This window comes from Schistocerca piceifrons, chromosome 3, assembly GCF_021461385.2.
Source record: "Schistocerca piceifrons isolate TAMUIC-IGC-003096 chromosome 3, iqSchPice1.1, whole genome shotgun sequence".
NCBI classification, from domain to species: domain Eukaryota; kingdom Metazoa; phylum Arthropoda; class Insecta; order Orthoptera; family Acrididae; genus Schistocerca; species Schistocerca piceifrons.
The window spans coordinates 221,270,004-221,292,257 of NC_060140.1; the positions used below are offsets into that span (position 1 = coordinate 221,270,004).

The 22,254-nt window shown below is 45.4% G+C and overlaps 1 protein-coding gene and 1 pseudogene across 1 annotated transcript in view; both read right to left on the minus strand.

Annotated features, from left to right (window-relative positions):
• LOC124788530 (sodium channel protein Nach-like) overlaps nucleotides 1-22,254 on the minus strand; it is a 173,223-nt gene that overhangs the window by 59,126 nt on the left and 91,843 nt on the right. The window contains exon 5 of the mRNA XM_047255801.1: nucleotides 15,881-16,166. Coding sequence (XP_047111757.1) covers nucleotides 15,881-16,166 — 286 coding nt within the window. The remainder of the gene's footprint in view (nucleotides 1-15,880; nucleotides 16,167-22,254) is intronic.
• On the minus strand, nucleotides 5,128-5,245 carry LOC124790550 (annotated as a pseudogene).

A 22,254-nucleotide genomic window follows, 5' to 3' on the forward strand; every position in this document is an offset into this window, starting at 1 on the left:
GCTCGCTCTCTTCGTTTCCGGTTGGTGGAAGTGAATCCAGGTTTCGTCTCCAGTAACGAATCTTGCAAGGAAGCCATCACCTTCTCGTTCAAAGCTCCGAAGAAGTTCTTCACTAGCATCAACACGTCGTTCTCACATTTCAGGAGTCAGTTGCCGTGGCATCCATCTTACAGACAGTTTGTGAAACTGGAGCACATCATGCACAGTGTGGTGTGCTGATCCATGACTAATCTGTAAACATGCTGCAATGTCATTCAGTGTCACTCGGCGGTTTTACTTCACTATGGCTTCAACTGCTGCAATGTTCTGGGGAGTCACAACTCGTTGTCCTTACCTGGGCTAGGAGCTTGTTCCACTGAAGTCACACCATTTACGAACTTCCTACTCCATTCGTAGACTTGCTACTGTGACAAAGATGCATCACTGTACTTAACCTTCATTTGTTGATGAATTTCAATAGGTTTCACACCCTCACGACGCAAAAACTGAATAACAGAACGCTGTTCTTCACTGGTGCAAGCCGCAAGTGGAGTGGCCGTCTTTATACTGATACTGCGACGGTAAGTGTGTATCTGCACTATGCTGCCACCTACAGGCCATTCTGCACGCTGTTTGTAGCACGCTTACCAACTTACAGCATAATGGCATGAAATTTAGATTAGTTATTAAAAATTTAACATTTTCACTATAGTTTGGTAGCTATTTTCTGAGAGCGGCTATCGAGAAGAATCCAATGATTTGTGACAAACAGTGAGGTGTTTGAAGGCCAACGAAGGTCACAAAGGTGGCACGAACGTCTATTTACAGAAGGTGTTCGAAGTGATTACCATTGGTATCAATGCAATGCTGCAATCTTATTATCATGGATTAGTGGTATTCCTTATCACATCGGCACTTATCGAAGCACATGCTGTTACAATTCTCTTTCGTATATGGTGCAAATAGTAAATATTCGCCGAATACGGCATATCCATCCAACGTTGCATTGACACGTAAACACCATTCGACGGTTTCGCAATACAACACTAATAGGAACGGGAAGACTAGTATCGTTGAATCAAGCGAATATGAATGATGTATTCCTTCGAAGAACAAATCGATATGCTTCTCATTTACAGAGAATGCCAACAAAATTCAGTGAGAGATAGAGACTTATATGCTTAAAGTTATCCTCAACGTACTCACCCTACACGTCGTACATTTAAATATGTGTATGATGAATTGAGAACAACTGGATCCTTAACGCATCGGAAACATATCCGGCAAAGGTAATTTACTAACGAGGAAACGGAAATTGGTACTCTTTCCACTGCGGTTCGAGATCCTTGTGTTAGTTTGCGTCAAACCGCAAGGGAATCTGGCATGAGCCAGAGTAGTGTTCTTCATGTTCTGCATAGCCATAAATATCATCGTTACCATATCAGTCTCCACCAAGAATGAACGGGTACGGATTGTATGCGTCACGTTGAATTCTGCCGATGGGCTCAACTTCAGATTTAGAGGGATGGCACATTTACTAATTTGATTTTATTTATTCACAAGGCTACATTCACGAACCATGGAAATGTTAATTTGCGTAACATGCATTATTGGGCAACTGAAAATCCATGTTGGCTGCGGCAAACTGCACACCAAAAACCGTGGTCGGTGAATGTATGGTGTCGGCTTCTGGAGGACAGAATTATAGGTCCCTATTTCATCGAAGGAAATCTTAATGGTAGGAATTCCTGTAAGAAACATTAGGCTGTTATTGGAAGAAATAGCTTTAGGAACAAGGAACAGAATGTGGTATCAACATGTGGGTGTCCGGCACATTTTTCGCTGATGGCTAGAAATGAGTTGCAGAGACAGTTCCCATATCTTTCAATTGGACGCGGAGGAGATGTGTCGTGGCTGGCTCGTTCGCCAGACTTTAAGCATCTGGAGTATTTCTTGTGGGGATTCGTAAAAGACGTTCCAACTACACCTGAAGAAATGCGAGAGAGAATTGTCAGAGCATGTGCTTTGATAAGCGCCGATGTGTTAAGGAATACCACTCAGTCCATGATAAGAAGATTGCAGCACTGCATTGATACCAATGGTCCGGCCGGCCGCTGTGGCCGAGCGGTTCTAGGCGCTTCAGTCGGGAACCACGTGACCGCTACGGTCGCGGGTTCGAATCCTGTCTCGGCCATGGATGTGTGTGATGTCCTTTGGTTAGTTAGGTTTAAGTAGTTCTAAGTTCTAGGGGACTGATGACCTCAGATGTTAAGTCCCATAGTGCTCAGAGCCATTTGAACCATTTGAACCAATGGTCATCACTTCGAACACCTGTAAATGGATGTTCATGCCACCATTGTGACCTTCGATGACCTTCAAAGACCTAACTGTTGCACATCATTGCATTCGTCTCGATAGCCGCATATAGAAAATAAGTACCGAACTATAGTATCCCATTAAAAAAAACAGTTAACCTTCATATCTTTGAAGCGACCCCACTTAGTAACAAAAAACCAACGTCATATTATGGCCCATGCAACTTTTGTCCCACAAACGTTTCAGCTTCTCTCATACTTTCGGAGCTATTCTTGGTGGCAATAGTCAGTGACTCACTCTGTATAATTCAAGCAGTCATTAAGGCAAGGGGTGGACACACCATGTACTAACGTCCACTGCTAGGACATGTGGATTCTTTCCATCAGATAATGTATGTGTATCTGTACAGTACACCACAGGGAAATACAGATGTAGCGGTGGTGAATGAAAATTGAGCATCACAAGTTGCACACTCGTTGTAAACTGTACGTAATAGTGACCACGGTATCAGACAGCTGCAGTCAGGCTGTCTTAGATAAAAATTATACGAGGTATTTGCAATAAAGCCTGGCAGTAAAGTTTCTGTTTTGCATGCAGTGACTAGGGGAGCGATCTGTCGCCGTCTGAGAAAACAGTGTACTAGCCTCCGCAGATACCCGCTCTCTCTGGCGCTTCTAAAAATTCAGCACGTTCTGTCTTTCCTGAACAGCGTTCCCGCAATAACTATTTTTTCCTTAAGAAAACTCATTCTTTGACCTGTGAGGAACTGAAATCGGTTACTGATATGTTCCGTCAAGCCTAGATTCGTTGGCACAACACTTTTCAAGATGACTGGGAAAGTTGTGAAGTGCAAGGAAGAGAAGGCCTGTTACCGTTTTGATAGAAACAACTGACAATACAGGGTTACCATTACTCGGATTGATCCATGGATCACTAACAAACGTTTTGCACGCATTCTGGAGATGTCAACTAAATGTGTCCACTCCATTTGAACAAATACCTGTACACGTCTAGAGTATGCACATGCTGGATGCCGTGAATTCTTACTTCAGAACAAGAGATGAATCTTGTCGATGTGTGCTGCTGTTGTAAATAGTATAACGAAGGTGATGTATGGTGGGAAAAGAATATTACTGAAGATGAAACATGGATATATTCTTATGAACTTATGAACCAGTAATGAAAAGAAGCTTCGCAGAGGAGATACAACATGACCGAACACCCCATAAAAGTGCGTAGTGGAGAAGTCAGCGCATAAGGCAATCGTCATCACGTCTTTGTGTGAGTTGTGGTTTATTGTGGTTGTAGTGTGCATACCCCTGAGATGCAAAATTAAAGAAGGAAGGAAGGAAGATTGGGTTTCACGTCCCGTCGACACCGAGGTCATTAGAGAAGAAGAGACGCAAAATTAAAGTCGCCGTCATAGGAAAACAGATTGAAGTCCCTATGTAATCATGCGAAGTACTTTTAAAAAGTAATGAAACACTCGCGCAACGGATAACGTCTTATTAAGCCTGAATTTAACAGGAGTATGTCCACATGTAAAAGTTAATAGTTATGGATGAAAAACACAGGTTAACCACCACACGACAGCACATTTCAATTATGGGAGGCATCTAACCATTACATGAAAATGCGCGCCTATAAAATATGCTATTTATTTCACTTAACGAGCGTTCAAGTGGTAAAACCTTCAACAAGATAGCAATGAATGCACAGGCAGAGAACAGCTCTGTTCAGTTCCGATCTTGGTACTAGTTCTAGGATCACGTTGTAATATCCACGACTGTATTTTATTCAAAACAATATTCACGGCAGCATTGTGTGTGCAATTTGAGTGAACATTCTCGTGATATTAATAAAAATGACTTCATCGATACTAAAATAATAATAATTAATTACCACCAGTGTCATAATATAATTTTCTGTGAAAATTGTATCTCAGACAATACTCATGGAAAAAGATAACGGAAATCTTCATCTTCTGTTATCTATGATTCTTCTAGAATAATTTTTTTCCTTGTTCGATCTGTTGTAATGATCGGACGCGATTGATATCTTGTAGCACAGAGGTCGGTAAAAAACTGTATTATGTTGCTAAAGTACTATTTGAAAAATAGAGTTTTTTTAGTCATTGAAATCAATACGTGTTTGAACTTTTATTTTAATATGACTCTCGTCCTATATAAATGTTAAGTTTTCTGTTCAGCTACAACGGAGCGCAGCCATTAGTGCCATTGATCTACAGCGCGGATTATTGGTAAAGTTCTGAATAATGAGCGATTAACATGGAGAAATACTTTTAAATGTCAATGCATATAGTTAAGGTACAGAAAGATTTAATATACATATTACTTATTGAGAGCGAAACAACGCCTGAACCAGAATTGATAAGTGACTGTCTTACGTAGGCCGCCATCTTAGTGAAATATTGCAGCGACAGTTTTAAATCAAACTACTAAGGACACAAGAATCTTGATGGTCAATTTTCACGATAATAATTGTGTACTGGTAGCCCAGAATCCACTCAAAAATCATACATTCGACTTAGATTACGAATAATCTTTAGATATGGTGCAAACAGTATCTCACGTGGTGAAATTGTTCTCTGCTATTGTATAAAACTCCTCCCGAACAGGGCATGAACGCCCAAAAGTACCGACCTGCCGCCGTGTCATCCTCAACCCACAGGCGTCACTAGATGCGGATATGGAGAGGCATGTGGTCAGCACGCCGCACTCCCGGCCGTATGTCAGTTTCAGAGACCGGAGCCGCTACTTCTCAATCAAGTAGCTCCTCAGTTTGCCAAACAAAGGCTGAGTGCCCCCCGCTTGCCAACAGCGCTCGGCAGACCGGATGGTCACCCATCCAAGTGCTAGCCTAGCCCGACAGCGCTTAACTTCGGTGATCTGACGGGAACCGGTGTTACCACTGCGGGAAGGCCGTTGGCACCTGCTGATGTAAGAACCCTGATTATTCCGTAACAACTATTAGGAAATATTTTTTGACAGGAAAGAATACATTAGTTTTGTGCGCGTGTGGTATTGTGTGTAAAAAAATAGTTCAATTTGTTTAAGGAAAAATGTTGCCACCTTGAATAATAGTTCGCTGAATTGTGTGAGATCATTGTTGTGAAAAAATTTAGTCCAAATTACACTGCTTGACAGACAACATTGGTACACGTTCTCAGGAGGAGATTTCTTTAACAGGATAACTATATTTAGCTGGCAGGGGCAGCGATTAAATGAAACCTCATGTTACGCTAATCATAAGTAATTGGTTTAGTTGTAGTCCTACCCACGATTTGTAAAATACCGCAATCCTAACCGCACACCACGACGTAATGAATATCGCCTCTGATCAAGTGAAGAGCATATCAGAAAGTACTAACGAAAAGTGAATTCTTAAGAACAAACATTTTCCACAGATGCAAAGCTGATCCTGCAAATCAAACAACTAAGTGCGCTCATCAGTTACCAAAACGACTAACTCCGCAAAGTTAACGATACCATGCCCCTTGAACTATTCCAAGGAGAATCACTACTGGCCGAATGACACCAAATAAACTGCCAGTATGCGGTTGCTTTCGCGCCGGCTGCGAGCGGCAGTTAATAGCGTACTGCGCCCATCTAGGCTTGTGCGGCACGTAAGGATGTCAGCAAGATCCTCGTTCGTGGATGTAGGAGGCGGGGTGTAACTTGTCTTAAATTCTAATTTCTCTAACAAGTTTTACAAAAGCTCCAAGTCACCCACCAATGACGGTAATGATTCCGGGGATCGTCTAGTCTCTAGCCATGTTTTGCGACCACCACTCCAATGAAATTTCAAGATTTGACAGAGCTCCAACAGGAGGGAGACATTTTGTTTATTTAGTGGGCTGGGGCACGGGCAGAACCTAACCATCTTGCCACGTCCCAGAGTAGCCGCTGAAATGCTGTGTATTGCAGGTCTCACGGAAAACTTCCAAGCGCTACTTTATGTAAGTAAAGGAGAGTAAGACCGTTCTCCACATGGGCATCGCGGCTTTGCACGAGTGGTTTCTAACCATCCGGCACGTTACATACCGTAGCTTTAACATGTCCACCCACAAGTCAAGAGACACAGTGAGTGTGGGAGCTACATCAGCCCTGAAGACTACTTAAAGCTAGACGTTTATGGCCGAAGCGAAACTCGAATACTTGCATCTCTCCACCGTCTCTCTCTGCTAGGTTGCCTTGCTGAATATACGGAAAAATTCAGCTTCTCACAAACTGAAGTGAAGAGCTAATTCAGTTCCCAACTTCACCGAAGTCAATATATGGAATTACATACGCATTTTGCAAGAAGTAATACGAATTACAAAGGGAACATCTCAGTTACCCGTTCAATAGACCGGGGGAGTACTATCAGACCATCAAAATATGAATAAAATATAGAGGGTGGCGCTACATATATATTGAAGCCAACTTTAAACTTAAAGGCACGATGGTTCACAGTGCCCAAACAGTGATGAAGGTTTTGACCAGAAATGACATTCCTCGAATATGCACCCAGTGCCCAGACGTGGCACCTTTAGATTTTTTCCTCCAACCAACTGTTCAGAAGTACTATAAAAGATTCTGATTTGAAATAAAAATCCAGCAATGAAAGCTGTAGAGGTGACTTTAAAATGCATGAGAAAGAATGGCCTTCACGACATCTTCCAAGAGTAGCGATGGGTATGAGACAAGTGCATCACATTGTACGGGCCATTAAAATTGCTACACCAAGAAGAGATGTAGATGATAAACGGGTATTCATTGGACAAATATATTGTACTAGAACTGATATGTGATTACATTTTCACGCAATTTGGGTGCATAGATCCTGAGAAATCAGTACCCAGAACAACCACCTCCCGCCATAATAATGGCATTGATACGCCTGGGCATTGAGTCAAACAGAGCTTGGATGGGGTGTACAGGTACAGCTGCCCATGGAGCTTCAACACGATACCACAGTTCATCAAGAGTAGTGACTGGCGTATTGTGACGAGCCACTTGCTCGGCCACCATTGACAACACGTTTTCAGTTGGTGAGAGATCTTGAGAATGTGCTGGCCAGGGCAGCAGTCGAACATTTTCTGTATCCAGAACGGCCCGTACAGGACCTGCTACATGCGGTCGTGCATTATCCTGCTGAAATGTAGGGTTTCGCAGGGATCGAATGAAGGGTAGAGCCACGGGTCTTAACTCATCTGAAATGTAACATCCACTGTTCAAAGTGCCGTCAATGAGAACAAGAGGTGACCGAGACGCGTAACCAATGGCACCCCATACCATCACGCAGGGTGATACGCCAGTATGGCGAGAACGAATAAAGGCTTCCAACGTGCGTCCACCGCGATGTCGCCAAACACGGAAGCGACCATCACGATGTTGTAAAAAGAACCTGGATTCATCTGAAAAAATGACGTTTTGCCATTCGTGTACCCAGGTTCGTCGTTGAGCACACCATCGCAGTTGCTCCTGTCTGTGATGCAGCCTCAAGGGTAACCGCATCCATGGCCTCCGAGCTGATAGTCCATGCTGCTGCACACGTCGTCGAGCTGTTCCTGCAGTTGGTTGTTGTCTTGCAAATGTCCCCATCTGTTGACTCAGGGATCGAGACGTGGCTGCACGATCCGTTACAGCCATGCGGATAAGATGCCTGTCATCTCGACTGGTACTGATACGAGGCCGTTGGGATCCAGCACGGCGTTCCGTATTACCCTCCTGAACCCACCGATTCCATATTCTGCTAACAGTCATTGGATATCGACCAACGCGAGCAACAATGTCGCGATACGATAAACCGCAATCGCGATAGGCTACAATCCAACCTTTATGAAAGTCGGAAACGTGATGGTACGCATTTCTCCTCCTTACACGAGGCATCACAACAACGTTTCACCATGCAACTCCGGTCAACTGCTGTTTGTGTATGAGAAGTCGGTTGGAATCTTTCCTCATGTCAGCACGTTTCAGGTGTCGCCACCGGCGCCAACCTTGTGTGAATGCTTTGAAAAGCTAATCATTTGCATATCACAGCATCTGCTTCCTGGCGGTTAAATGTCGCGTCTGTAGCACGTCATCTTCGTGGTGTAGCAATTTTAATGGCCAGTAGTGTATTTTGCAGGTAACGAAAGTTTGAGTTTGTAAAGTTCTGAAATAAAGTCTTTAGAATATAAGTTCCTGTTTTAATTGAACATCTCACATACACTCCTGGAAATGGAAAAAAGAACACATTGACACCGGTGTGTCAGACCCACCATACTTGCTCCGGACACTGCGAGAGGGCTGTACAAGCAATGATCACACGCACGGCACAGCGGACACACCAGGAACCGCGGTGTTGGCCGTCGAATGGCGCTAGCTGCGCAGCAATTGTGCACCGCCGCCGTCAGTGTCAGCCAGTTTGCCGTGGCATGCGGAGCTCCATCGCAGTCTTTAACACTGGTAGCATGCCGCGACAGCGTGGACGTGAACCGTATGTGCAGTTGACGGACTTTGAGCGAGGGCGTATAGTGGGCATGCGGGAGGCCGGGTGGACGTACCGCCGAATTGCTCAACACGTGGGGCGTGAGGTCTCCACAGTACATCGATGTTGTCGCCAGTGGTCGGCGGAAGGTGCACGTGCCCGTCGACCTGGGACCGGACCGCAGCGACGCACGGATGCACGCCAAGACCGTAGGATCGTACGCAGTGCCGTAGGGGACCGCACCGCCACTTCCCAGCAAATTAGGGACACTGTTGCTCCTCGGGTATCGGCGACGACCATTCGCAACCGTCTCCATGAAGCTGGGCTACGGTCCCGCACACCGTTAGGCCGTCTTCCGCTCACGCCCCAACATCGTGCAGCCCGCCTCCAGTGGTGTCGCGACAGGCGTGAATGGAGGCACGAATGGAGACGTGTCGTCTTCTGCGATGAGAGTCGCTTCTGCCTTGGTGCCAACGATGGTCGTATGCGTGTTTGGCGCCGTGCAGGTGAGCGCCACAATCAGGACTGCATACGACCGAGGCACACAGGGCCAACACCCGGCATCATGGTGTGGGGAGCGATCTCCTACACTGGCCGTACACCACTGGTGATCGTCGAGGGGACACTGAAAAGTGCACGGTACATCCAACCGTCATCGAACCCATCGTTCTACCATTCCTAGACAGGCAAGGGAACTTGCTGTTCCAACAGGACAATGCACGTCCGCATGTATCCCATGCCACCCAACGTGCTCTAGAAGGTGTAAGTCAACTACCCTGGCCAGCAAGATCTCCGGATCTGTCCCCCATTGAGCATGTTTGGGACTGGATGAAGCGTCGTCTCACGCGGTCTGCACGTCCAGCACGAACGCTGGTCCAACTGAGGCGCCAGGTGGAAATGGCATGGCAAGCCGTTCCACAGGACTACATCCAGCATCTCTACGATCGTCTCCATGGGAGAATAGCAGCCTGCATTGCTGCGAAAGGTGGATATACACTGTACTAGTGCCGACATTGTGCATGCTCTGTTGCCTGTGTCTATGTGCCTGTGGTTCTGTCAGTGTGATCATGTGATGTATCTGACCCCAGGAATGTGTCAATAAAGTTTCCCCTTCCTGGGACAATGAATTCACGGTGTTCTTATTTCAATTTCCAGGAGTGTATTATAAAGCACTTCAGTCTTGATATAAGATGTTCACAAAGGATTTGGAATTTCTTATCAGTGATACTTTCAGACAGTGATAAGCCAAAACATTACGATCACTGCCAAGCACAACGTTGGATGCCGCCTCGTGGCGTTGCGGACTGTGACGCGGTAGCAAAAGTATGGAAGCGGAGCAGACACGCACGGACGACCACGCTAGCGAAGATATGGGCTACAAATGGGGAAATCCTCTGAGATAAGTGACTTTGACAAAGGGCAGATTATTATTAAGCAAAGTCTGTGAATGAGTATATCGAATATACCGAAGCTGGTCGAATGTTCACCTGCTACTGTCGTGAGCATCTGTGGGAAGAAGTGGAAGTACAGTGAAACAACCACCAAGCGCTAAATGGTTGGACGTCCACGAATTTTCACAGGACGTGAGGTTTGGAGGCTTGTCTTATCTGTGAAGCAGAATAGATGATGATCTGCGGCATGTCGGTCGAAAGAGCTGGTGCACGCACAAGTGTTTCGGAGCACGCCTTTCATTGTTCGTTGTTGAACATGGAGCTCCGCACCAGACCACACCTACGTGTTCATATGCTGACCCAAAGGCAACGTCATCTGCGATTTCAGTGGGCACGGGACCATCAGGATTCGACCGTCGATAAATGGAAACGTGCCGGCTCTTTGGATGAATCACGTTTTTGCTACACTAGGTCGACGGTCCTTTCTACAAACTCCGTCTTGGAGGTGAACGGTGGTTAGAAACGTACAGCGTGCCACGGACGCAGGGTGGTGGGAGCAGTATTATGGTATGACAGACATTTTTCTGCGCTTGCATGACACCTGCGATAGTAATCTAAGACACGCTAACAGGTGCAAATCATATGATACGTACATAGACACACATCAAAAAATGTTTTGCATCACCTCAGTTCCCAGAACTCCTCATGATAGACGTTGACTGTGGATACTGAATCACAGACAGTCCCTTTGTCTGTTCAGAGATGTCACTAAACCCGCCCAATGATATAAACAACCATGCATGAGCAGCGGCTATTAGACGGAAAAAAACCAATTAGTTCCAGTCCTTCCACCACGAAGGTGGTACGGGGCTTGTGTTGTCTGTAGTTCAACCATGCCTAGACGGTCAATACCGCGGTTCGATCGCGTCCGCGTTGTTACTTTGTGGCAGGAAGTGCTCTCAATACGGCGTCTCGAAGTGAACAAAAGCGATGTTGTTCGGACATGGAGGAGATACAGAGAGACAAGGACTGTCGATGACATGCCTCGCTCAGGCTACTACTGCAGTGGATGACCGCTACCTACGGATTATGGCTCGGAGAAAACCTGATAGTAACGCCACCACTTTGAATAATGAAATTAGAATCATATTAATACCTTCAGTTGCTAACGGGCGTTGATATATATGTCATCGGGAACAGGTGATCTCGCGCACGCCTCCCGCGAGACCCACGTTCTCACCTTGTATATCCACACACTACATTCGTAGTGTCCCACCGCAACACACTCATTACTCTTGGAAGATATTCTTACCAAGTCCGGTAAGAGTTCGGGGAATATGTGTGCATCCGCACAGAAGAAGAAGGTCGTGGCCGTTGTTGCCAGAACTATATACTTATATGGATATGGTGTCTGTTCTTTCGGACATGTATGTTGATCAATAGTTTTCGTGTAACCACACGACGTCGTGCTACGACTCAAACCGTGCGCAATAGGCTGCATGATGCCCAACTTGACTCCCGACGTCCATGGCGAGATCCATCATTGCAACCACGACACCATGCAGCGCGTTACAGGTGGGCCCAAAAACGTTCCGAATGGACCGCTCAGGACTGGCATCACGTTCTCTTCACCGATGAGTGTCGCATGTGCTTCCAACCAGACAATTGTCGGATACGAGTTTGGAGGCAATCCGGTCAGGCTGAAGGATTTAGACACACTATCCAAAAATGGTTCAAATGCCTCCAAACTTTATGGGACTTAACATTTGAGTTCATGAGCCCCCTAGAAGTAGAACTACTTAAACCTAACTATCCTAAGGACATGACGCACATCCATACCCGAGGCAGGATTAGAACCTGCGACCATAGCAGCCGCGTGTTTGAGGACTGAAGCGCCTAGAACCGCTCGGCCACAGCGGCCGGCCACACTGTCCAGCAAGTGCAACAAGGTGGAAGTTACTTTCTGTTTTGGGGTGGCATTATGTGCGGCCAACGTACGCCGCTGGTGGTTATGGAAGGCGCCGTAACGGCTGCACGATACGTGAATTCAGTCGTCCGACCGATAGTGCAACGAAATCAGCATCATATTGGCGAGGAATTTGTCTTCATGAACGATAATTCGCGCCCCCATCGCGCACATCTTGTGAATGACTTCCTTCAGGATAACGACATCGTTCGGCTAGAGTGGCCAGCATGTTCTCCAGACACGAAACCTATCGAACAGATCGAAAAAGTTGTTTATGGACGACGTGACCCACCAACCACTCTGAGGGATTTGCTCTCAATCACTGTTGAGGAGTGGGGCATTCTGGACCAACAGTGCCTTGATGAACTTGTGGATATATGCCACGCTGAATACAGGCATGCATCATTGGAAGAGGACGTGCTACTGGGTATTAGAGGAACCGGTGGGTACAGCAGTCTGGACCACCACCTCTGAAGGTCTCGCTGTATGATGGTACATCATGCAATGTGTGGTTTTCATGAACAATAAAAAGGGCTCGCAGTGTACGTGTGTCATTCGAAGCGCACCAGGATGAGTTTATTATACTTCCCTGGCAACCAAAGTCCCCCGATTAAAACCCAACCGAGAATCTGTGGAACAACCTCGATGGCTGTTCACGCCACGGATTCTCACTCTAGAAACCTAGCTCAGCTGCCTACTGCAGTGGAGTCGGCATTGCTCCACATCTCTGTAGGTACCTTCCAAAACCTCGCTGACTCTTTTCCTGCTCGTCTTACAGTAGTCTGCACTGGAGAAGGTGGTTGGCCAAGTTTTCGACCATCGGTAAAATTACTGTGTCTGGATAGTGCAAGAGGGCCGCACCACAGTATTAAAGCAAGAAATGTTATTATTTTAAATGTTTGTGGTGTGGTGCGGGCCTTCAGGCTAGAGCCTGTAGTCAAGTCGCCGAAAGAACGTCCCTGACATTTCACGCACGTGGAGTGCATTGTGTGGAGAGGACTCTCTAGTGCCAATGTGAGTTCCAGAACACGTAAATGTTGCTATTATGCCGCATTGCGACTCTCATAACTCAAGATCGCACGTGGTGTTTCACATTCTTCGCGGCTGCAAAACGTCTGTCGTGTGCTCATTGTTTACCGTAGATCGTGAGATACACTATGTGATCGGAAGTATCCGGATACCCCCAAAAATATACGTTTTTTATACTAGGTGCATTGTGCTGCCACCTACTACCACGTACTCCGTATCAGCGACCTCAGTAGTCATTAGACATTGTGAGAGAGCAGAATGGGGCGCTTCGCGGAACTCACGGACTTGGAACGTGGTCAGCTGATTGGGTGTCACTTGTGTCATACGTCTGTACGCGACAGTTGAAGAGGGTCGTAATGTGTAATAAGCAGACATCTATCCAGACCTTCAAACAGGAATTACAAACTACATCAGGATCCACTGCAAGTACAGTGACAGGCTGCTCACAAGCCACGCATCACGCCGGTAAGTGCCAAACGACGCCTCGCTTGGTGTAAGGAGCGTAAACATGGGACGAGCTGTAGACTTAGTAGTAGTATCAATACGAATTATTGCAACAGTCATCCAACATCGTCCAACTGGAACTGAAAAAGTAAAATCAAAACGACCTCCTCGAAAAACAGTCTGTCCTTTCAATACACCAATCAAAACGGACGAACTGACGTTCATGTAATACTGAGTCTCCACATTCAAAATAGATGTATAAATAGTAGGCCTCCATCGGAAGACACGATGTACCCTGCGATGAGGCATGATGCCGACTGTGCGTCAGCTACCGGAAACACGCTATTTATAGCCACAGCGCGCAGCCCACACAAAACACACAAATTACAACATAAGTATTCAAGAATGGGTTGTTTGGGATGGGTCATTCATGCTGGCCCAACAGGTCTCTTTATTTGCTGTCATGTGTATATTAAAATAAAAAAAAGAATTTTACATTAATAAGAAAATAAATTTAATACATACTATTATACAGAGTCATATCACCAACTATTTTACATTTCATATCAACACCTCTACCATGGACAACAATACAAATATTATCATCATGCAATAGTTTACAAGACTTCCTTGTCCTAACACACAATGGTTTATCAATAAAAAAATTTGTCGATGTTTCTCCAACACCACGAACTTGAGACATAGTGACAAGTCTTTGGAGCAGATACCTCCTCGTGATGTTCTCGGTTACCGGACGTTCATGATCAATATGTCTCAAGTTCGTAGTGTTGGAGAAACATCGACAATTTTTTTTATTGATGGACCATTGTGTGTTAGGATAAGGAAGTCTTGTAAACTATTGCATGATGATAATATTTGTATTTTTGTCCGTGGTAGAGGTGTTGATATGAAACGTAAAATAGTTGGTGATATGACTCTGTATAATAGTATGTAATAAATTTATTTTATTATTAATGTAAAATTCTTTTTTTATTTTAATATAAACGTGACAGCAAATAAAGAGACCTGTTGGGTCAGCATGAATGACCCATCCCAAACAACCCATTCTTGAATACTTATGTTGTAATTTGTGTATTTTGTGTGGGCTGCGCGCGAAGTTTGAATTGAGTTTGGCTGTGTGCTAGCGGCCGGCGACTCTCGTTTTCACTAGTCGCCGGACGCAGATTTTTCAAACGTGACCTTGGACAGGCTCCAATTTGTTTGTTGTGTGGAGTGCCGAATCACGGTACACAATGTGGTGAACCGATGACAGGGTGTGGGTTTGGCGAATACCTGGTGAACGTCATCTGCCAGCGGGTTTTGGCCAACTGTAAAATTCTAAGGTGGTGGTGTTATGGTGTGGTCGTGTTTTTCATGGATGGGGCTAGCACCCCTTGTGTTTTGCGTGGCACTATCACAGCACAGGCCTACATTGATGTTCTAAGCACCTTCTTGCTTCCCACTGTTGAACAGCAATTCGGGGATGGCGACTGCATCTTTCAACACGATCGAGCACCTATTCATAACGCACGGACTGTGGCGGAGTAGTTACACGACAATAACATCCCTGTAATGGACTGGCCTGCACAATGACCTGAATGCTACAGAACATCTTTGGGATGTTTCGAAACGCCGACTTCGTGCCAGGCCTCACCGACCGACATCGGTACCTCTCCTCAGTGTAGCACTCCGTGAAGAACGGGCTGCCATTCCCCAAGAAACCTTCCAGCACCTGACTGAACGTATGCCTGCGAGAGTGGAAGTTGTCATCACGGCTAAGGGTGGGCCAACACCATATTGAATTCCAGCATTTCCGATGGTCGGCGCCACGAACATGTAAGTCATTTTCAGCCAGGTGCCCGGATACTTTAGATTACATAGTGTACTTATTCAGTTCATGTTAATGGTGCGGCGTAAAATGTGGTGCTGTTGATTTCAAGTGTATGTGAAAGCGTGATCTCTTCGTCCCTTAAAGAGTCAACCAGTCACATAAGAATGTAGAAGGCATTTTGAGGAAGAAAGGTATAACGGTGGGTCTCTGATACCTTTGTCGAAAGTCGTCGAACGAGTAGCAGCAGCTCTGAATAGAATTTTGTTAGCGTTTTTTCACCCTTCAGAGGCAGGCATTGCAGCGGCTCAAATTTTGGGAGTGATATTCTAGTGGGGCTACAGACAGGGTGTAACAACAAACAATCGCATAGTAACATTGCCAACTTAGTCACCGGCTGTCACGGACGTTCTTTTAGAGTTCGACGCGACTGCAGATGGCGACACTTACGGGCTTTGGGCACCTGGTGGGTGGAGCAGTTGCACAATTTCATCATGGCGTCCTTGCGGCACTGCACGATGCAGCCGGTGTAGGAGTACTTGTCGTAGACGGCGAGGTTGTTCTCGTACGGGAAGCGGCAGCGGCGCTGGCGGATGCTCAGGTCGTGCACATCCCGCTCGTTGAACACTTCCTGCACGGTGAAGGCGCGGCGCCGGTTCATGGTCCCCTCCATTCTCAAGATGTTCCGGTCCTTTGTGTTCATGTGCGGCACCTCGTACCGCGACAGTACGAACGCCTGCAGCAGCCAAGATGTTTCAACAGGTGTTCCAAGGACATTTCAGATTATGGCGACAGTCAAATTAAATAGCCACACGCCAAGCCAGATTTTATTTACAGCAGCTGGTTTCGTCAGCCAGACGCGACCACTATGAGACTGCTAAAAACTGCAGTGTTTAGCAACTCAGAAGTAATTAGGTGTAACTCGTTAACATTTTCATCCATATTCATGGTGAAGGTAGGAGACGAGGTACTGGTGGAAAAATTTGGAAATTTGTGGTAAGATCTTATGGGATCAAACTGCTAAGGTCATCGGTCTTAAGCTTACTACTTAATCTAACTTACGCTAAGTACAACACACACACTCATGCCCGAGGGAGGACTGCACCATGACAAGACGTCTGAGACCGCGCAGCTACCACGCGCGGCTACTAGTGGAATTAATGCTGTGAGGTCGCGTCGTGGGTCGTGCTCAGGTAGATCAGATGCATCGTTGCCCACACATGCAGGAAGCACTTGAATGATAAACGTGCACAACAGGGTGCGCGATCTCTTTCTTCGGACGATGCATCGCCTACGTACTTCATACAATGCTACCCTCCCTGGTACACTGATTCAGGAGGTGGTGTCTCAATCCATCCGTCCACCGATTCCTGTTGGACATATCACTCCAGCACTGTGTCACATTCGCACCTATCTGGTCGACATGAGTTATCTGTTGGATGTCTTGCCGACCACGCGGGATCCTAGTACAAAGGACTTCTACCGCTACTTTCAAAGAACGCTGCCTGCTAATGCGGTTGAACTCCGACATCCGGCGGTTGGCTGGAGACGGGTGTGGAGTAGCATACACTCCCATTTCCTTCCCACCACGGTCAGGGTGCTGTGGTATGTGATAACCACCGAAAAATTCCCCACCCGACAACGTTTACACATGATCTATCTTCCCGAGGATCCTCTCTGCTCCAGATGCGCCTCTGTCGACACCGACATGCACCGTTTCATTTGTGGTGCGGCTGCCGACTGCTGGTTCCTCAGACGGCGCATGTTGGCATTGTTACTACGACGGACACCTCAGTCCGTAGAGCCCACCGAACTGATCCATCCCGACGTCACTTACTTCCCGGCTACTCGTCATAGCGCCACGGTGTGGGTTAAGGGTATGGCATTGTCATACTTTTTTAATGAGGGTGTTGCAGTGTTGTTAGATTTCTGGCATTATTTAACGAGTTACTACAGGATTTTACGGCGCAATGCGTCGTATGGTACGCTCTTTGCGAATTACTTGGGGTCGTTGTTTACGCGCCCTCCAGATCATTGGGGTGTGTCAGGTGTGAGAAGAGACTGAGAGATTGCAGCTGATGGACTTACGAGAGTCATAAACGGTAATTATAGGGTGTTTCACCCTCACTGAACGAGAAAACGACCAGGAAGTCCCGCCGTCTGGCTGCTGTGGACAACCCCCGAGAAAAAAAGAAAAGAAAAATAGAACAACAAAAATAAAGAATTCCAAATAAATACATAAGAACAAAATGAGAAACAAACGAAATATAATTAAGTATTGTACCCTTTCAAAAAAAAAAAAGTAGTAGAGCACTTGCCCGCAAAAGGCAAAGGTCCCGAGTTCGAGTCTCGGTATGGCACACAGTTTTAATCTGCCAGGAAATTTCGTATCAGCGCACACTCCGCAGCAGAGCGGAAATTTCATTCTGTGAAGAGAATTATTGGAAGTAATAGAGTTATTGTGATCGTTTCTCAGTTTTGGTTACTGATAATAACTTGATACCAGTGCCTATGAGTTTTATTTGTACACTACAGCACTGAAGATGATCACTATGGGATTGAAAATCGATTTTGCTGTAAATAAACCATCAATATTATGGTCAACGCTGACCTTCTAAATTAAAATGTGTGTGCAATCTTATGGGACTTTAATGCTAAGGTTATCAGTCCCTAAGCTTACACACTACTTAACCTAAATTATCCTAAGGACAAACACACACATCCATGCCCGAGGGAGGACTCGAACCTCCGCCGGGATCACCCACACAGTCCATGACTGCAGCGTCCTAGACTGCTCGGCTAATCTCGCGCGGCCGCTGACCTTCCTTTTATTTTTATTTTTAATTTTAATTTTATTTTAAGAAATAGAGGAGCCATTCATATAGCTTCGTTATATGCAAAGGTGTGATTAGGACTTCCATTCGTCTTGAACTTGCGTAATTCACTGAAGTGACTCTGGAATACCTGTAGATATCACGTAGGACCTCCTTTGGCCCAGCGTAGTGTAGCAGATCGGCGTGGCACGGGCTCAAGAAGTCGTTGGAAGCCACCTGCAGAATAGTGCTGACTTTATAGCTGCCCATAGCTGTGCAAGTGTTGCTGACGCAGGATTCTGTGCACGAACTGACCTCTCGATTATGTCCCACAAATTTTCGATTGGATTCGTGTCGGGCAATCTGGGTGGTCATTCGCTCGAGTTGTCCAGAATGTTCTTCAAACGTTCGTGAACAATTGTGTCTCGGAGACAAGGTGCATTGTAATCCATAAACATTCTGTCATTGTTTGGGACCATGAAGTCCGTGAATGGCTGTAAATGGTCTTCAAGTAGTCGAACAGAACTATTTGCAGTCAATGACCGGTTCAACTGGACCAGCAGAACCAGTCCATTCCACGTAAATACAGCCATTATGGAACAACCACCAGACTGCACAGTGCTTTGTTGACAACTTGGGTCCATGGGTTCTTGGGGTCTGCTCCGCGCTCGAGCACTACCATCAGTTCTTACCAACCGTAATCGAGACCCATCTGACCGGGCCACGGTTTTCCGGTCGTCTAGGGTCCAACAGATATGGTCATGAGCCCATGAGAAGCGCTGCATCCGATATCATCTTGTCAGCAAAGGCACTCACGTAGGTCGTCTGCTGCCATAGGCAATTAAAGACAGATTTCTCCGCACTGTCATAACGGATGCGTCCGTCGTACGTCCCTAATTGATTTCCGGGGTTGTTTCACGCAGTGTTGGTTTTCTGTTAGCACTCACAAAGGCCACTGCTCACGTTCGTTAAGTGAAGGGCGCCGGCCACTGCGGTGTCCATGCTTAGAGGCAATGCTTCATATTTGGTATTCTTTGCATACTCTTGATATTGTGGATCTCGTAATACTGAATTCCCTAAATTTCCGAAATGGAATGTCCCATGCGTCTAGCTCCATTTCGCAGTCAAAGTCTATTAATTCCCGTCGTGCGGTCATAATCACGTCGGAAACCTTTTCACACGAATCACCTGAGTACAAACGACAGCTCTGGCAATGCACTGCCCTTTTGTACCTTTTGTACGTGATACTACTGCCAACTGTGTATGTACATATCGCTATCCCATGATCTTTGTCGCCTAAGAGTACGTTTAGGTCTTCTTCATTACAAGGTGTTTATCAACTTCATTTTGAATACTGCAGTTTCCCTGCGCAAGATAACAATTCTCGATTTGCCAGACCACGTTTAATTAGTGGTTACGTGTAGTTACTTTTGTTTTGTAGTTTGTGGTCCCTTCCTCGCCTTTAAATCCATCGGACAAATACATTTAGGTTCACCGATACAGCGCAGCATTCGCCCTAAGGCCGACTAGTGTTTTGATTTGTATCGGAAGATGCCTCTAAAATTAAATCACAATGTTCTTACACATTTCAAAACTATTTCTGAAGTCCAATGCCTTTCCAAGACTTTTGACTGCTCAGCGTAAATGCGTAAGGGAAAATAATAAATAATAAACTTGTTAGGTCATGCTGGTTTTGATTTCACCCAACACTATTTTCAGGCAAACAATGACACAATATAGAGCAAGCAGTGAAACTAAAACAAGAGGCATCTAATATCTGCCGACAGTCATACTCATATATCACAGGAAAAGAATTACAGCTAAGAATATATGTAACTAGGAAAAACAAATGGAATCATGGGAAAGCTCATTAATGAAATTAAAAGTGACGTTCATGGACGCCAGTCGGTAGCATACAAACTGATGAGACACGTGAACCAAAAAGAAAAAAAAATACAGTCAAAATAAATATTATTACTTTAGAACGATGAGATCACCAATATAGAAATCTCTGGGATGATAACTCAGCTGCGGAGGTATACTTCGAAAACTGCCCAGTTAAAAGAAATAGACCTCATCGATATAAATGAATTATATGAAGAAAAGCAAAAATTGAAGAACAGGAAAGCAACAGTGATAGACGGAATAAATACCCAAATGTTTAAATACGGATGTCTTTCCCTGAAGAAACGTATGCTACATATAATTAACCATGTTGGTCTTCGGGTAGAGTACTCAGATTATCTCCATTTTCGAGAAAGGCAACAGAAGAAACCCAAGCAATAATGCAGGCATTAGCCTCGTTAATACAGACTATAAAATCTATAGCACTATCTTAAATAATACACTGCACCCGACATTTGATAAAATTTTGTTAGAACAAATACTTTGAAAAACGTCAGCCCTTCAATGATAGCAGTTTTAACGTGAAAGAACTGGAAGAGAAAAGGTAATAATGTAATTTGGAGATGCACATAACGGAACCGCGACAGCTAGCGTTGAAATCACACAGATGGACTTTAGAATTGCAACATTTTGAAGACACATGCAACATTACGGCAAGTTGAAAAAGAGATTGAGGGAGAGAGGGAGCTGAACATTTATACGTGGGTATGATAAACCCTTTCTCTCGATAATTTATCTTCTTCATACCTCTTCTGTGTTACCACAGATGATGTGTCACTGAGCTCGTTTGTACTAAGACTGCAGTACACGCGAGGTGCCTGTTTGCTTCCGCCGCCATGAGTGGAAGTTCTAATAAATGTTAACCAACCTGCAGTGTTTTACAGTTGTCCCCTGCTTAGAAAACAGAACGTAGGTCGTGGAATAGGCTATCTTGAAGCTGTAAGAATCTCATAGCGAGGAACTGATGTAATGTGAGTTATTAAATTTCCAATTAGTTTGTTTATATGGGATCTCAAACGCTTTTTATTGGCAGAACACGACAAAGTGCACATTTACATTCCACTTTAGAATCACATATAGTTTCCATTCTTCACAAAATAATGAACTACGTATTTTTTAATTACGACCACACTGTTCCCAACTGTGGTTGGAGACACACCGCAGCTCAGGATCGACATGGAAACGTCTCAGGGGTGACATAAAGGACATCAATGAAACCACCCCTTCCGTTGGGGCGCTGTTCCCACAAATTTCGCGGTCGAAAATGACAGTTCGCAGTGCGATGACCGACAGGACGACGTTCTTGACAAATATGGCCACTGCTGAAACCCCCTGGGCGTTCCAAGCCTATTTTATAGACATTGGGGGGCTGCAACCCCACTGACAGTGATATCATCCCTTTGGAGTGTAGCGTGACAGCCATTTTTGCTGCGTCATACAGGATGAAACCACTATAGACCCTTCAAAGCCCTACAACAGTGATATCATCCCTTTGGAGTGTAGCGTGACAGCCATTTTTGCTGTGACATACAGGATGAAACCACTATGGACCCTTCAAAGCCCTACGACGAAATTTGGACGTGTTCCGTGTTTTTATGCTTTTTCATCCCTCCTCTTTCGCGCTCTTTTGTGGCGTGATCACGGGAGGGTTCAACGTGCGGGAATAAAACGGAAAAGTCACCCTCTAAGACCACACAGTTCGACAACACCCTTGGTGCCACCCTTAAGCAGATGTCGGATGTCAGAAACTTCGACACCAATTCAGTCTCGTGGTTGTCCTATTGCCTGAAGGTAGCCAAATTCCACTTAAGTTTCTGGCAGGTACATTTTTTACGTGTTCAAGAAATGTTATGAGTGGCACCGAGGATGTTGCCGAACTGCGTAATCTTAAAGGGCCACTTTGCCGTTTTCTTTACGCGTGTGTCAATGACGAACCATACCGTCATCGTGTCACAGGAGGGTACTAAAATGGGGAGGGGGGATGAAAAAGCGTAAAAACATTTTTTGGTTGGATCATGTCCAAATTTCATCAAATGGTTTTGAAAAGTCCCTAGTGATTCCACCCTGTATGGCATAGCTACATTCCAAAGCCGGCCGCGGTGGTCT